Genomic DNA, 18752 nt, shown 5'->3' on the forward strand with positions numbered 1-18752 from the left:
CCCCGAGACCCGTCACACCAGCATGTGTAAGGTCTGCCAGACAGACACAGCTACGCTTAAGCGCATGCTCTGGGAATGCGAGACTAAAGCTAAAAGTATTAATCCCAATGCTCTCTCGGCTTGGTGGAGAGCCACTCTGCGCAGCTCCAAGCTCGCCACCCAGCTCTGGGCAGTCAAGTAGGCCTGTGAAGCGGCGGAGAGGCAAGGCCCTGACGTCCCGATATGGAAGGCCTGTGCCCGGGCCGTTATTTGCCGGGCAATCAATGAAGTTTTTCCATCCATCCATCCATCCATCCATCCATCCATCCATCCATCCATCCACTCACCCATCCATCCATCCATCCATCCATCCATCCATCCATCCATCCATCCATCCATCCATCCATCCATCCATCCATCCATCCATCCATCCATCCATACATCCATCCATCCGACTTTCCTCACCGAATGTTTGCTACTTGCGCAGCATCATCAAAGAGATGCCGACAACAGTTGGAGGTGCACGTGATTTCCTTTCCTTGGCGGAATGTGTGGACGCATTGTCAGAGTGGAGAGTGCCTGGGACCTTTGCAGTGTTTATCGAACTAATTATAACGTCGTAAAAGAAGGTAAGCGTGCAACGTGCAAACACGGACGCAACAAATCATGAGAACACAAAGGCTTGTGCTGCCTTGACCCGTGGTTGCACGCCTAGCTTTCTTTACGATGAATCTTTGCCTGTCGTTAGAATCATTACAATGCCTACCTAAGGCAAGAGGCTGACAACCCACGTCCTCACCGACGAGTGCACCCTGCCCGCCACCACAGCACGACTGTCTTCGTTCACGTCTCTTTCTCACATTTGTTGAGTAAGGTGGATAATTGGGCAAGTTGGTATATCTTCATCTTAACACAGCGCACACACACGAACACAGAAGAATAAGGAAACGACGACACGAGCGCTGTGTCGTCGTTTCCTTATTCTTCTGTGTTCGTGTGTGTGCGCTGTGTTAAGATGATCACATTTGTTGTTCGCACAAATTGGACAAGCATTAGCACGTAAAATAGCATTTGCGGTTTTCCGATGTCTTGCCCCTGCGAGGCGTATTGGGTCATCAGTATTGCGACGGCATTTACTGAGCTAAAGAGTCTGTCAGGAGGCGACATTGCAAAATCAACCTCTTTTCGACAAAAATGACTCTTGGCGATTGCCTCTCTGAGACCTACTTTGCCGCGCAACCCGGTGTGTGGCTAACGTGAATGCTACTTAAGTGCCCGTGAAACTACGATTAACGTCCTTAAAGGGCCCTGCAACACTTTTCAGCAGGGTCAAAAAAAAAAAAAACGCTGCCGATCGGTATTCGAGGCTCCTGAGTACATGCGAGCCAAATATTATAGCACAGCACACAGCCTGGAATTTAAGATTAATTCTCTAAGTCGGCTAGAAATCGAGAAATCGTTCTCTCATCTCTCGACAAACGATACCATAAGTCCAAATGACCGCGCCATAAACACAATGTCCGCGACCATTGGCCGATTTGAGCATCGTGAGCTGCATAGTTATCGTGGCCGCCGTGGGATGCAGCCCCGTGCCTTCGCGCGCTCTCGCAATCACACTGACAGTAAGAAACGTGTTCGAAGGAAAAAATAAAGTGCTCAAGGTCATGATGTGCGCAGACGAAAAGATGAATCTTCTTGCCCCCTTGTCATAGCAACCCCCCCCCCTTCCTTAGCTTTCAGCGCGCTCGCTGGTAATAAAGAGAGAGAGAAAGTGTCTGAAGCGTGCGACATATCCCTGTAACTCCGCTCGTACTTGACGGATTCTAAACATTTTTGTGGCAGTCCATTCGTGAAGAAATAAGCTCTTTTTATCAAGACAGAGGATAATTACCTAAAAAAGTGTTGCGGGGCCGCTTTAAAGTATCTTTGCGTTTTATATTTGTGTCAATGCGTGCTCTCTTCGCCAAGTTTAAACTGCCAATTTTGTTCATTACAGAGATTAGCCTCAGCCGCACTTCCATGCCCAGCTTCCACGCCTCTACGATTTGTGATTTACTATAAAAAAAAAAAACTCCCTATTGCTTCCCGCTAACACCTCTAACCTGTCCGATCCAATTCATTGGAAAGTCATGACTATGCTACTAAGGTTTGTGTTGCCCTTACTTATCGCTTTCCATCTGTAGAACTGTGGCGTTGATATGTCGGAATTTATCATTTTGTTTATTAGTAGCTTACGGAAAGAATTCAACTTCCATTGAGGACGACGCAGCAAGCCACGGAAAAAACTGACAGGTGTAACATTCAGGGACAAGAAGAGAGCAGAGTGGGTCAGGGAACAAACGGGTTTTAAGTAAACGGTCGGCGAAATCAAGAAGAACAAATGGTCATGGGGAGGGCATGTAGCGCGATGTCAAGGTAACCGCTGTGCATTAGGAGTAGCAGACTGAATTCCAAGAGAAGGCAAGCACGCGAAGGGGTGACAGAAAGTTAGGTAGGGCAATGAGATTAAGAATTTTGCGGGTGTAACGTGGCCGCAGCAAGCACAGGACAGGGTCAATTGGCGAAGAAGTGGAGTGTCCTTTGCCCTGCAGCGCGCGTATTCAGGCTAGTGATGATGATATTAGTAGGTCGCCTGTGTGACCTACTAATATTTCTCCAGCACAGGCGACCTTAGTAGGTCGCCTGTGCTGAAGAAATGGATGCAAATACAGCTCATGACCGATGTAAGCAAGAGGAACGGTCATGTTGTGTAGAAGCCTTCGTACCATAAGTGTATGTTATTCACGCCTGCTTTACTGAAAGGTCCCGAAGAGTCACATGTTTTAAGGGCGAATTTACACAGAATTGTTTATTTTGCACTCATCGGTTGGCCATGTATTTGGCACTGTAGATTGTAACAAAAACGCACTGTAAAGATGCGCATAGATGTAATAGAAATTTGCTGCGGTTATTTTTTAAATCAGCGTAATTATAAACTCACATGTCCATCAGATATGAATGCTCTAGTACATCATATCTTATAACAAAGAATTGCCACAGCCTTCCTCCAGAAACCGGTATCTATTTGTTGGCATCGCGCATGAATGCTGTGCAAAATAGGAAGCAAAGTACAAGAAAAAATGGCGATCAGCAAAGGGTGTAAAAAAGGGAAAACATTTTTAGAGAAATAAATGGAATAATAGGGAGAGACAACGGTAAATAGTTGTTCTTTTCGTTGCATTGAATTTAATCTACGTTTCGTTTTTATTTCAACCGTACAAGAATGTAAATATCTGTTGTCAAAGAAAGTCATATTGTGCAGCACTTTGCATTTGCAGATTGCTTCTGTAAATTACTGTAGACTGCACTTCGAGGAATATAAAACTATAATGCATTTCCGTGCGACATCCTGAAAACGCAAAATAATCATTTTGTGAATATTTTACGTCACAGGAAGCAGCTGCCTTTCACTAAAAATGTGCCAAGGTATTTTGTCTCACGCGTATGTATGCAGGTCGGGGCCACAATATCTGCATTTAGAGCTTGGGAGAGAGCTGGTGTTTGGTACGTACGAGTGGTAGGCAGTTGCACGCTCAGCAGTAAGACACAGCAGCTCGCCATCAAGCCTTGGCCTGGTTGGCTAATATTCTTTTATTTTATTTTACGATGTTTGTCGAAGCCGTAGATGACGCGCTGTATCTCACTACGCTCGTTCGCCATGGCAACACCAAATGGCCCAACCTTTCCTTTTTTGGTAAAGTAATACAGGCGCGTAGAGACCCAGTTTTCTTCAAGTAGAAGAAAGAAATGCGTGCGTGCGCTATACGCGCTATCTGAGCAATAGCCACACATGAGATAAGATTTCTGGGTGCCGCCATGTCGCGTCGTTATAAGGAATGCCTTCGTATCTCGGGTGCTGATAGGAAGGCACGAAGTCTGGCACTCAGTGACTGGGCTTCTTCTGCTGGTATTTCACGCAGAGAAATACCTATTTGACCACCCAGCAAAGTAGGGAAAAACACACTCAGCACATCATTTTATGGATATCATTGCAGAAAGTTCCGCAGAAGTTTCATAGTGAATGAGGTGAAAATGAAAAGAGAAAAACGAAAACTATTAACAAGTATGCCGCTCTTCAAGCAGAAACCAGTACGGAGGAACTGCCACTTGTGCCATTACAAATGCTCTGTGATCCTTGAACCTGTTGGGGCCCACAGGTTGAAATTAATTTTTTTTTTCGCCATACAAAGTCACTCACAAGAACACACACGCAGATCAGCAAAAGTTTAGGGTTTTGGTTTCGCACACTTAGTCACTTCACATTGCACGCATTGGGGCGTGTTTGTGAGGGGTTCGCTGCACCATTTGTCGCGTTGCGGCTACTGCGCCTGCTCTTGCGATCGTCGGCTGAGGTTTCTTTCCTGCTTCACAGTAGGGTGTCGAGGTTTTCAAGACTTGTGTCGGAGACTTGGGCTTTTGGAGACTACTTTTGGAGACTTCTGGCTTTGGAGACTTGTGTTGCTGAGGTGACGTAATCTGCGTTACTCTCTGGTGTGCTGAAGGCCATGAAACGTCATCATGCCAGTCGTAGTGTGCTTTGCAGTCATTTTTTGCCCGAGCAGATAGATGGTGAGCTACACCCGACCTTCGGTGGAGTAGCGTGTCGAGAGACCTGCAAATGCAATGTTTCAAGTGGCGCGTGGAGCGTCATGCAATATACTATTGGTTACTAACGCCTTCTTTCGAGCGAGCTTCGAATCCTTTCGATGAAATGGAGAGTTACAAGTGCCGGTGCCAGCAAACCTTGACAATGGCCAGCAGGAAGAACCCGGCAGCCACGCCCAAAAGTGCTGCTCCCAGCTGGGTGGTGGGCACGTCGTAGTAACCGGCCAAGCTATTGGACTCCGGCTCAACCATGAGCGACAGTGCCAGCATGACACCACCACTTATCAGCAGAAATGCTCCGACTACGAGAAAGGCACAGGACCAGCCGATCATGCGGTCCCGTGGCGCATAACCATCCTCGGTGAGCTCCTTGAGCAGCGCCGGATCGCTGTCGTGTCGTTGGTCCTGGAGACGGCGGCAGTCCAGGACAACCTCACGCGGCTGCGACACAGACTCCCCATCGGCTGACCTGTCTGTTGAGTATTTCTGCGAAGAAAGAACGAGTGATGGCGTTAGCCGTGGTCGAGTTCGTGCACGCATGTGCGACCATGAAGAATTTTTTTCTGCTAGTAATTTTGCGACAATATGCCAGTAGCGACCGCATCCACAGCGTTCACGAATGATGATGCGTTGTATTACACTTGCGCTACGTGCTATGCTACATCCATGATAGGAACACAAAGTTATACTTGCAGCGTTCAGTATCCACTTAGCATTCGCAGCATGGAATACCAAAAGCATTCTTTCGCAGCGTATGCCCCCTACATATAGCTATCACGATGCTCTGAAAGTGAGCGAAGAAAATCAAAGTGAGGCATTTTGACCTCGGAAGCTTCTAGCGAATATGCGGGACTGACGACGGCAACCGCACCACATATCCCCCCTCAGTTCTGGTACACTGGAAGGAACAAACTTTATGTCACTGAGTGCAGCACGTGTATTCGCTATTTAGAGAGCACTTATTTTTGTGTACAAACACTTGAAATTGTCCATCCATGACATAAGCAACAGAATGCTGATGTTTCCATGTTGCTGTTTCGAGTACTAGTACTAGAGGGCAAACGGGGCGCTGTCTCTATACACGATTAAAAGAACACTCCGGATCCTTCAAGTCCTGCACGTACGCGAATCTGCCTTCGCACTGCAACACGTGTGGGTGTACGCCTTTGTACAATGAAACGACAGTGCTCTTCAAACATAGTGATCAGATGACAAGAGAACTGGTAGAAGCCTTCTATATCATAAAAAGAAGGGGAGTCCTGCGTTAGTCAAACATCGGTACCATTGCATGAGAAAGAAGAAATATTAATCAGTAGCATGTTTGTTTGACAACCATTATTGTCGCGCCTGCGCAGTCACTCGCAGCCTTAAGTCTGTAATGACGTAGACAAGGTTCCTCGCTGGCCCCTCTGCGCATGTTCTATGTGTTTATCGCAAGTGTTCAAATTATTTGTTTGTTGTAATAAACCTTCAGCTGAGAGTCAACGCTTGTTTGTGTTCCCTTCTATCCGTCCCGTGAGTGTGTGCGCTGTTACCGCCCATACTAGAATAACATCACTATATTGCAAATGATAACTAGTCAAACATCGAATACACTCTTCCTTTGACACACGCACACAAACACACAACCCGCCAGGCAAATAACATTTATACATACATACATACACACATACATACATACATACATACATACATACATACATACATACATACATACATACATACATACATACATACATACATACATACATACATACATACATACATACATACATACATGCGTATGTGCGTGTCCGACTTCATCGCGACGCTGCAATATCGGTTTTTGGTACCAAGTGACAAGTTTCTAGCTTGGGGATTCTGCTGTTTTTCACCAAAAAATGTCCGACACTCGTCGCAAAACACTTCCGCGCATTATTGAAAAACCTCATTGTTTAAGTCATATAACTTTACCTGGGCGCAGGAGGTTGTTTTAACTTGCTCCTAAGCATCAAGAGCGATTGGCTACGTTGTCGTTTTTGTTGATCCATGCTTCGCTATGGAAACTTCTCCGAACTAGAAATATGGTGCGGTTAGAAGCTGCTATAGAGTTCCTTTTATTACTATTGTTACTATTTAGTATGTATAAATAAGCACACAATTACAGATATCAACGTGGGAAGGATCGGGCTGACGACTGCTACCTTCAGGGGCACAACGCCTGCCTACTCTATCGGACAAAGGGCATAAATAGAGGAAAGAGAAATTGGAGGAAAGAAAGACACCAGAAAATATGAAATAAACAAATGATGGAGACTCGGAAAAAAAAAAAACAAGCAGATACACGAAAATGTGCGTATAAACGGGACACCAAATGCGTTTTGTTTTCATGAGAGTTAGAACGGCTAGATGGGCATGGTTACGTACAGCACTTCTTTTGCCTATTTTTGCAGTGGTTCATTATTTGTTAAGAAAAAAAAAACTAGGGTCATGTTTTCGTTATTTGAACTGAAAAATAAGTAGCAACATGAAAAACAGGAGGGTAAACGTGGGCAAAACTAGCACAGCGAAGCTTACAATGCGCCTGCTTTTTTTTTTCCCGTATGTTTCTATGACCTAAATTATTACTCAGTCGGCTGTATCTCTGCCACGTGCTGCTATCCATGTTCTTTGGGTTGCAGAAACAACGCAGATGCTAGCAGAACAATGATATTGCAACGTAGCAAAGATTTAGGGCATGCAAATAACACAGGTGTCTGACATCCGAAGGCAACCTCTATTTGTAATTCTCCGCCAAGCAAGAAAACGAGCCCTCCACGCGCCTTGTCAGTAGTTCTAACAGCTTATCTATGTTCGCGGAGATGTAGTACGCGTATTTATGTGCTCGCTGCTCGCTAGTCGAATTGACACGATCATCGTATTTCTGCGCCCTATTTTATTTATTTATTTACTTATTTATTTATTTATTTATTTATTTATTTATTTATTTATTTATTTATTGAAAATACCTTACAGGCCAACTGAAGGGCATTGAGTAAAGGGGTCATCAGCAGTTCCATGCAGGGTGTTGGAACACATTATTTTTCGTTTCGGTTTTAGTTTCGTTCTACCGCAAAAAGTTCCATTCTGTTTCTGCTCCGGAACGAAAAAAAAGAATGTTCCGTAACGGTTCGTAACGCTTCTTCTTGTATGGAAAATTTTGAAGCTAATCATAAAAAAAACATTGGATTTGTGATGTAGTTACTTGCCCTCCTCTTAAAAAAGTGGGACAGGGGTAAAACACGTTCTTCCCACGTTCTTCAGAGGAGCGGAAGTAACTGTACCACGAATTCCTACCAACTTGCACAAATCGGTCTACTTTCAAAGCCATAGTATTTATTTTCTCAAAACGCGATTACGATTTTTTTAGCGGGCTCAATGTTTATGTTAAGGAAGTGAGCACTATCTAAGAAGCAGCACGTCATTGAGTGTACTACTCTCTGATGTGCGAGACCGCTGTTCTGATAAAAAACCGCCAAGCCTGCGCAGAACACGCAGCACAGTCACAGCGAAAGCTGGAAGACAGGCCTTTCTAGACTCCGTTGTAGACTCTTTCGGGCCAACTAATACAAGTACACATGCAAGGTACCCGCCATAAATCATCGTCAGTTTTCTGAAGTAGCGAAGCACCCACTATGCCACTCTTCGTCATTCTTCGGAGCATCGTGGTATCCGCTACACATCTTTAGGGCATTATGCGCAATTTGTGCTGTGGCTGATGACGATGAAGAATTCTGGCTGAGCCCTTTGTAACGGGTTGGAAGCATTCAACGACCGACTCGTTGCGCAATTTGCATTGTGCGACGCCAGGTTGTTATTTTACTCTTCTGCCACGCTATATTACATATATTAACATGATTCCTTGCCCAACATGACGATTGTATAGAGTATTTTTGCGAAAGAGTTACAAGCGCCGGCGTGGCACTGTGGTGGAAGCTTCGACTGCCACGCAGAGGGCGCGGGTTAAAATCCCGTCGCATCGCAGAAATTTCTTTCTCATTTAATTTTTTTTTCTTATTTCACGCGATAGCGGTTACCAACACCAGCGGCGGTGGACAACTATGGCGCCAAATCAGCCGTTGTGATCTCATAACAGCTTTCCTGTAACAAACTTCAGCGCCGAGAATGCCCTCTCCACTTTGGCCTGCGTGAAAGGCGCGCAAAAGTACACTTGCGTTATATAAACATCTCTGGTAGCCACCGTTTTCGTTTTTCGCACTATTTCAATATATTTTGCTTTGGAATTCCTGCCTGAGGGACGCGCTAATACTGTACCCTGAAATATGCAAACATTGCATGAGCTGAGTTGTTCCGGATTGCCAAGTTTTCTCGTGAACCGAAAATTGATTGAACAAATTTCGCTTTCACTCCGGAACGAAATGATAGATAAAGTTTCGGTTACGTTTTCGTTACGGTCAAAAATATCGTTTTTTTTTTTCGTTTTTCGCTTTCGGTTTGCGGTCCGTTCCGACACTCTGATTTCAAGAAAAAAAAAAGAGACAAAAAAGAAACAAAACGAAGATTAGAAAGAGGAAGGTGTAACAATGTTATAGAATACTAACACGCAACGAAATCGGGTTATCACGGAAAGTTTCACGATTATAGAAGGATACAGTGTGATAAGAAAAAAATTAGGCAGATCCCACGTCTTGTGGGAATCGATTTCATGCAAAGTAATCAGCGAGTAGTTGTCTATGCTGCATTATTTTGGCTTCGATCCAAGCGTTACGAGATAGATCGACGTGTTTTTGTGAGCGTAGTAGCTGTGTGCAAATCGTGGCCTTACTAGTCACGTCAACTACACTGGCGTTTCAAACCAAACTTAAGGAGCACAGACGTGAATATTATGGAAGCGAAGGGCACTTTTCGGTGCGATGATGTGAATATCATAAGTAACTTTCGTTAGCGTATTCCTCCGGGGTCGAGCAACGCTTGAATATACCTTGCTGAATCACAGGAATGCAAATATAATGTTTATTAGATATCCATGAAAGCGGAGCTAACAATGTAACCACAATTTACGCTAACCCGGCATGACGCCTGTATCATAGGAGAATATATGTAATGTTTATTGCTCTTTTATAAAAGTGCATAGGCACCACTGCATTCAGAATTGACGCTGCTCCTATATTACGCCTGCATAGGGTCTTTCTCCAAAGCAGTTGCAATACGTGGCGTGGCTCTGTGGTAAAATACCTGACTGCCACTCAGAATGCTCGCATTCGATTCCTGCTGGGATCCTGGTTTTTTTTTTTAATGCATTCGTCGGGTCAACGCTGCCGATGGCGGTTTTTCTTTACACTCTTGCATTTAAATTACCAATTATTGTTTTCTCTGTTCCTGGGAAGATATACACTGTCAATCACCTGCGGCGCATATCCGCTTACCGTTTCCCGTGGTAAACGGGTATGTGCCACACGTGTCTGGAGGAAAGGGTTTGACAACGTACGCGACAGGATTTTCACGTTATTGATGTCATCACCAGACAGTCATATTCGCCAAAGCCTCTTACCCTCCCATGCCAATTTCTGTCTACACCAAGCTAAGGAGGCGATCAAGATTGAGAGCAGCCAGACGTAGGCGGCTAGATAGATTGATGGATAGATAGAAACGCTCAAGCTACCTTGGGCTCGTTAAAAAATGATCCGCATTAAAAATGAAGTGAGAAACAAATTTCTATGATCGGATGGGATTTTGACCCGCGCCTTCTGCGTGGCAGTCTAGTATTCCACCACAGTGCCACGGTGGTGCTTGTAACTCGTTCGCAAAAATACTCTATACAGGCGTCATGTCGGGCAAGGAATCCAGAGTGCCGTGGAACCCTTAATATTTTCTTGAGCATGTAGGTGATAACGCCTGTCGACGCGCGCAACCACAGTATATTAAGACTGCCGCGTTGGCCTGAGCTCTCTCTCTCTCTCTTTTATTTTTATATGGAAAGCCATCGCCATTGATGTAGAACTCCCTATAATAGAATTGCGATCCCCCCCCCCCCCCCCCCGCGCTGCTTCTCCAGTCGCGTAAAGGGACCACCGACCGTAGACTGCATGCTTCAGGCACCGAGCAGCGTAAGAAATGCGTTGACGCAGACGAAGCGCCGGACGCACCGCGGCCTGTTTTACTATTTGCAAAACAAAACAAAAAAAAAAAAACATTGGCCGCGTATCTGCGTGCTTCGCTGCAAATGTTGTCGAAAGACGATAGTCTTCTGCCGAACGTTTCTGCGCCGTTTCAGCGCAGCCTAAGAAACACTTGCATTTTCTGCGCAGCCTAAGAAACACTCGGGTCTTTAGAATTACGTATATATGTATTTTCCAGTAAAGGAAAACACCACCTAGTACTTCAGTATTGATGTTGCACCTCAGATAAGCGTAATATTTGCTTTTTGATCGACAATGTTCACAAGTATGAACGCCGCTACCAGTTCAATGGTAAAAATGTAAAACAGCGCTTACTTAAACACAAGACGAAGAAAGAAGAGACACACACGGCGCTGAACTTGCAACTGGTTTAATGAAAAACAACACGTACTTTTCAAGGCGAGCGCGAATGCTCATTGTCAAAGATAAATCACTTGTCAAACCATAAGGCAAAGCCTCATGTGAGCCCCCTAGTCACCCCTGGTTAACAGGCACATTTCTTTCGAAGATAACGCCAGGGAAGGTTGGCTAACGCAATCACTGGCCTTCCTTGATATGTGAAATGCCTCAGCTACTTCTCTAGTGTAGCTGTCATTATGAACAAACAAGATTTTTATGTCGACAAAAAACGGCCGGGTGTTCCGCAAGTGCTGAAACTTCGGCCGGGTGGCTGAAATTGATGTGTGACAGACAGACAGACAGACAGACAGACAGACAGATAGATAGATAGATAGATAGATAGATAGATAGATAGATAGATAGATAGATAGATAGATAGATAGATAGATAGATAGATAGATAGATAGATAGATAGATAGATAGATAGACCAACATTTCTGCGCTTAAGTTCCCCAAGAAAGACTATCGTCGTTAAAGAAGGAAGCCTGTCAGTCGCACAGTGAAACGGCCGTCGACCGATACACCGGTCGTAAAGCGAAGTCTAAGTGCTCGTGTAGCCGGCACGAAGCGACGCCTCTCACGCGTATCAAAGCACTCGTTTCGTGTTTTGATGACAAAACCGACATATAATGATAATTATTGGGGGTTAACGTCCCAAACCCACGATGTCATTAGGATAGACGCCGTAGTGGAGGGCTTCGGAAATTTCGACAATGTGAGGTTTTTTAAAGGGACCGACAACCGATCTTTATGGTACCTATTTTCTTTAGCGCAACGGAAAACGCAGTGGTGATAGCGTCTAATCACGGAATGGCAACATGTAAAACGCCCTGAAACATTTGTAGCCAGAATATTTCTATCTGCGACGAATATGAATTCGTATACACACGTGGCGACAGATGCTGCAGATACCGAGAGCGAGATCGGTTCGTATTCGAGCGGTTCGCATGCGCGCGGAGTGCGCGCATGCGCCGCAGCTTGATATGTTCCACTGGCTGCCGCGAAGGCAGCGCGGCAGCCAGTGGAACATCAATTCTCATCGCGCAGCTCCTTTTACCTCGTAAGCAGCGCAGAAAAGAGCGAGGATGGATAATAATATACACACTCTAATTCTGAGGACATGACCGCATCAGACTATGTGACTATGTACATCAAAGTGATTGACTCCATAATTCAGCTTCAAGGCTCTCCCGCTAGGCTATACGACTCACCGGTTTATTGTTACTTTTAAACGCGATTTAAAAATATATATCCTAGTCACGACGCGAAAAGTATGGTGGAGCCTATCACTATATTTCACGGTCTTTTCATTTCTGCCAGGATCTTATCACACGTTCTGGTCAGTTGTGCGTCCCTTTGTGTGCCTGAATAACGAAACCGACATAGAGCAGTGACAAATCACCGTGTATGAAAACTGTGCCACATGATCGCCGACGCGCCAGGCGCCATGGATAAAGCGCCGAGGTGCTTGTTAATATCGTTTGAACTGGTTTGAACGCTCACGAGCTTGAATAAGCAGCGCCCCGCGCGTTCTGGGTCCGCAAATTATGCAGTTTCATGGCGCGCACTAGATGACGAGTATTTAGTACCCGCGGACGCGGCGTGCGATGGCTTCGTTAAATGCAAAATTCCGCGAAGCTAGTTTGAGAACCCATGCTTTAGGTGATTATGTGGAGCGACAATATTAAGAAATTTACAGACTTCAAATGCAATCAGCTAGCGCAGGACATGGTGCATCGGATGTCACTAGGAAAAGACCTTTGTCTTCCTGTGGACATAGGAAAATCTGACGATGATGATCATGAATAAATAATTCAATCAGCCACACGAAAGCTCCGAATGCAGCAAAATCAGCGGAGCTGCTCGGGAGGCTATGCAGAGATACGCAGTGCAGTCAGATCGAAAGGTACAAAACTGGCTACACAGTTGAAACGTCACAATCATTGACCAGCCGGAATCTAATTGTCTCAAGGTTAAAATAGGAAGCAATGTTATCATGGAAAGTGTTTGGCAGAGAAATAACACCTGCCAGTGCTGAACTAAGATATGAAGAGAATGCGATTGCACTTTGACTAATTGCACAGTTTTTGTGATGTGCAAGAGGCTTCTTTCATACGTTCAATATTGATAGAGCGACTGCGTCATTGCGATAGAAGGAATATTTGGCGTGTATTTACGCTTGCCATAAAATGTGGAGCTTGATTGCGGTTATATTGAAGAACGCTTTACTAATAAGCATGATTGCTTGAATTGGACCAATTTGCCCATTTTTGATGTTTTGTGGTAGAGCAATGAAACATTTTTTTTCTGAGCCTGATACTTAACAGAGATACCTTTAACTTGGGTATAGTGCCGGGGGCTTGCTTTCGCGATTTATCGAGAGATTTTCTTAAGCGTGCGTGACGTCCATTGTTCGTGAAATATACAGCATGATTAAACCACGACATGTCAGTGCAATAAACGTAGAATTGTCTCCGTGTTTCTGCCTGGACGATGACACTTCGATTGAAATTTCCAGAAATGCTCATCGGCCAAAAATGTTTCGTTTGAATGAAATTATTCTGTAGTCGCTGATACATTGCAGGACATGAGCAAAGCAAAACAGCTTTTTGGCCCAAATCACATTCGTCAGAATCATGTAGGCACCAACGCACGAGTGGACAGAGTTATGTGTGGTCTAATATGCAGCGACCTCCCTCATTCTCGTACTTTCCAAAACACTTTATAGTGGCATGTGGCAGGAAGAGCTTTGGACTGCGTTGCACACTGTATAGTTATAGGTGAAGAATTATGCGGAAGTATGGTTGAACATCGCCTTAACGAAAAAAAGAGGCCAGAGTACGCTGCTTCGAGGCTGCAGTATAATAATAAAATCAAGAATAAAAGCAAGGGAATGCACGTTGGGCTAGTTGGTGTTGCATAGCCTGAAGTGAGGTCTGTAGTGTATGGTCTGAAGCTTCTTAGACGTGTCTCGAGTATAGAAAGGTTTTAATCACGATTAAAAACATGCTTTCATCATATTTGGTTACATTTGATTTTCTTGTCTCGCGCATGCGGGGCAGGCTGTTTTTTATTTTGGTTTCTTTATATAGCCTTGGTGTAATAAAAAGAAAACGTTCGTATTCGGCGCTGCTGTCGTTCTTCTCTTTTAGTCCGTGTCGTACGCGCTGTGTTTTACTTCGGAGAACGCACCAGTGACGTGCACAGACCATGCACACTCACACAAGCGACATGCTTAACTGAAACATAAGAAGAGTTAGATAAGAGCTTAAAACTCGTCAAGAGTTTACGGCGTTGTCTCTGCCAATAAACAACGTAGAAATTACTCTTCATGATCGCTGACGCAACATGTACACCTCAAAAATTTATCCACTCTCGAGTTGCTTTATTTGCCGCAACATGGCGCGACACGAATTCGGTGAGGCTCTAGTTCAAGTCGCGGTGGTTTGTGGAGCAATTTGAGCACGTTGTATACTTTCGCAAAAGGGAGGAGTACTAATACAACACTGAGGAAAGATAACCACCTGGTGATCCTATATGCAGCAACTGCGATAGCTCGTTGCGGTAAAGTAATCAGGCACTAGGTCGTATGCCGCGTCGGCAGGCCCCCACCATCCAGGCAGAGACGTCATTTCAGTTGCTGGCACACGTTGACAGCTGTATGTGAGTGATGCCTTTATGAAAACTCCTGTATGTAAATGTTATATACTCAAGTGAAGCTTTATGGTGAGATTCTGATGCAGTGCACTGGCAGAAAAGGGCATTGTGCACGGAGTTTGTACTTATTTATGCTGCTTTTGTTACTGCCGCAAACGGTAATGCCTTGTTGGCATCTGAAGTGCACTTGTGCACTTTCATATATATATGTGCCCAGCGTGCCGTTAGATTCACGTCTTCTTCTCAGTGGCCGGCACAGTATTGTAGAAATGATTTCCTCACTTGAGCACTCAAACAAACTTTCTATATATATATATATATATATATATATATTGTAGCAAAGCGTTCGGAGTCGGTAATGGGTCGTCCTCTCGAGCGCCTTCTAGTGGGTCGCCTCTTCTCTGAGAGCACGCTCCTCGTGCAGAGAGTCGGCCCCGCTTTTGACTGTCGCCGTCGCCGAGTGCCCGCTAATAAACGTCTTGCCAATTTGGTGGAGAGTGCTGTGCCCTTTCAACAACTACGGTCCGCATTCGATGCCCTTGGAGCTTCGATCCCGTACCGTGCCTGCTACCATGACTCAAGACGCCGCCCAGCAAACGCCTCCTCTTGCGCCGACGCCATGTCCAGGTGTCCCCCGCATCCGCGACCCTCCTGTCTTCACCGGCGCGGATGGCACCGACGTCGAGGACTGGCTCGCGATCTACGAGCGTGTGAGCGTCCCCAATAAATGGGACGAGGCAGGCAAACTGAGCAACCTCGTTTTCTACCGCGCGGGTGTGGCCGGCCTATGGTACAACAACCGCGCATCCGATTTCGCTACGTGGTCGGCTTTCAAGACCGCCATCACCGACGTGTTTGGCCGCCCTGCCGTTCGCAAGCTGCAAGCCGAACAGCGTTTACGTGAACGAGCCCAGCAGGCCGGCGAGTCTTTCACGAGCTACATTGAAGACGTGCTCGACTTGTGCAAGAAAGCCAATGCGACAATGTCTGAGTCCGACAAGATCCGGAACGTTATGAAAGGCATCGACGACGATGCCTTCACCATGCTGCTTGCCAAAAACCCTCGCACTGTGGCAGAGGTCATCACACTGTGCCAAAGCTACGAGGAGCTGCGCCGGCAGCGGCTGATGACGCGTCGACCTCCATCACGCGACGCCGATCTCACTGGCTTGTCGGCCACGTCGGATCACTCCGTCTTACTCACCGAGATCAAGTCCTTCGTACGCGAGGAAATTGCCCGCCAGTTTTCTCTACTGGCCTTCGCTCACCCACAGCATGTTGAGCAGCCGTCGACCACACTGCTGCCTCCCCTACGCCGGGCAATCGAGCAGGAAATCGCGGACGTCATGCCGGAATACCACCAGCCCCCTCCAGCGCCTGCGCCTCTCAGTTACGCGCCAGTTGCAGCCAGGCCGCCCCCAGCGCTCCCTGTGGTGCCCCCGATAACTTACGCCGGGGCCGTCGCCAGGCCTCAGGCTTTCGAAGCGAGTGTGCCGGCTGCGTACGCCGACGTCATTCATACGCCTCGACTGCAGACCACCATGCAGTCATATCAGCCGTCGCCCCGTCCCTCGCGTCCTGCGACGCGTCCTGCGACCTAGTCCGGCAAGCCGATGGCGCACTGCCGACAACCGCCCCATCTGCTTTGATTGCGGTTGGGCCGGTCACGTCGCCCGCTATTGCAACCGCGTGCAGCCGCCTCGAGTCGGATTAACCGTCACCAACCAGTCCAGCCGCCCGTATTACGACCCACCGCCGCCTTTGTCGCCGACGTCACGACCAGCTTCATCTACCCGCCGTTCACCGTCCCCACGACGCCGATCACTGTCGCCAATGCGGCCTCGTCCGGTCGCACGGGAACAGGAAAACTAGTCGTCGCAGTCCAAGAGGCAAGGGCTGCGACGCTATCGAACTGCCAAAGCCCTCAGCAAAGCCCATCAAACGTAGTAGACGTGTTTGTAGCTGGTGTGCGCACATCGGCCCTTGTAGACACTGGAGCTGCTGTATCCGTTATGGACGCTAAATTTAGCCGACTACTACGAAAAGTGACGACGCCACTTTCCGGGCTCTCCCTCCGTACAGCCAGCGCCCAAAGTATTCACCCGACAGCGGTGTGCACCGCCCGTGTCATGATTCAGGACGCTGTGTACGCCGTCGAATTCATCATAATTGGTTCATGCTCCCACGACATCATCCTGGGATGGGATTTTCTCGCACGTCACGACGCCGTAATTCGGTGCGCACCAGCCGAAATAGAGCTCTCACCATTCCCAGATTTGACGCCGGCGGACAGTCTACCGGCTGCGACCAAGGTACTCGTCAAAGACGACACCACACTTCCTGCAAACTCGTCAACGGCTGTGTCAGTCTATTGCACCGGTCTCGCTGACACCGTTGCACTCCTTTCTCCATCTGACCGCGTTTTCAACAGGAAAGGCTTGCTGGTGCCATTTGCGACCGTGCAAGTTACTCAGGGCGACACCGATATTTTTGTTACGAACCCATCCCCGTACATTGTTACACTGGTGCTAGGGGAATGTCTCGGCACAGCGGAAGCCCTCGAAGACGCACAAGTTATGGACGCACCGGGTGACACGCACTGCGCCAGCTCCCGTTCGCTCAGTGCTGTTTCCACATCTGATTCGTCACCCGCTGATGTATTTGGTTCCTCGATTGCTGACAACCTTACATCGGTCGAGCGTTCCCAGCTTCTATGCCTGTTGGAAGAATTTCGTTCTTCGTTCGATGTCGCGCAAACTTCTCTCGGCCGCACGTCTGCTGTCACGCATCACATCGACACTGGCACCCAACCACCACTGCGGCAACGTCCATATCGCGTATCGCCAGCAGAGCGTCGTGTAATTAACGAGCAAGTCGAAGACATGCTTCGCCGCGATGTTATTCGACCCTCCAACAGCCCGTGGGCTTCTCCTGTCGTTCTCGTTGCGAAGAAGGACGGCTCTGTGCGGTTCTGTGTGGACTACCGACGACTCAATAAGATTACCCGTAAGGACGTTTATCCCCTACCTCGAATAGACGACGCCATTGACAGCCTGCAAGGAGCAGAATTTTTTTCATCGCTCGATTTGCGCTCAGGGTACTGGCAAGTCCCCATGGCTGATGACGCTCGACCGAAGACAGCGTTTGTCACACCCGACGGCTTGTACGAGTTTAACGTCATGCCGTTTGGGCTGTGCAATGCGCCCGCGACCTTTGAGCGCATGATGGATACCGTTCTGCGCAACTTGAAATGGCACACGTGCCTGTGCTACCTCGACGACGTCGTCGTTTTCGCCCCGGACTTCTCCACGCATCTTCAACGCCTGCGGCATGTTTTGACGCGTTTGAGCGAGGCCGGGCTACAACTGAATCTAAAGAAGTGCCGATTTGCAGCACGGCAGCTGACGATACTAGGATACGTCGTGTCCAAGGACGGAATTCTCCCTGATCCAGCCAAGCTTCGGGCCGTGACAGAGTTCCCCAAGCCTACGTCCGTGAAGGAACTGCGCAGTTTCGTAGGATTATGCTCCTACTTTCGGCGCTTTATCCGAAACTTTGCGACTATCATATCGCCGCTGACGAAGCTCCTTGGCAGCAACGGGCCCCTCAATTCGTGGTCGTCACAGTGCGATGACGCTTTCGCAAAGCTCCGTCGTTTGTTGACGTCTCCTCCCATACTACGCCACTTCGACCCAACGGCTCCTACAGAGGTACACACGGACGCCAGCGGTGTTGGCCTCGGCGCTGTCCTTGCGCAGCGCAAACCTGGGTTCCCAGAATATGTCGTGGCATATGCAAGCCGTACGCTTACTAAAGCCGAGACCAACTACACCGTCACGGAGAAAGAATGCCTGGCAATCATCTGGGCCCTTGCGAAGTTTCGGCCTTATTTGTATGGTCGCCCATTCGATGTTG

The 18752-nt window shown here is 47.2% G+C and overlaps 1 protein-coding gene across 1 annotated transcript in view; it reads right to left on the reverse strand.

Annotated features, from left to right (window-relative positions):
• Positions 1-3477: 3477 nt before the first annotated feature.
• The window catches only part of LOC119386513 (uncharacterized), a 35620-nt gene continuing 20345 nt past the window's right edge, over positions 3478-18752 (reverse strand). The window contains exon 2 of the mRNA XM_037653778.2: positions 3478-5109. Coding sequence (XP_037509706.1) covers positions 4738-5109 — 372 coding nt within the window. The 3' untranslated portion in view covers positions 3478-4737. The remainder of the gene's footprint in view (positions 5110-18752) is intronic.

This window comes from Rhipicephalus sanguineus, chromosome 3 (assembly GCF_013339695.2).
Source record: "Rhipicephalus sanguineus isolate Rsan-2018 chromosome 3, BIME_Rsan_1.4, whole genome shotgun sequence".
NCBI classification, from domain to species: Eukaryota; Metazoa; Arthropoda; class Arachnida; order Ixodida; family Ixodidae; genus Rhipicephalus; species Rhipicephalus sanguineus.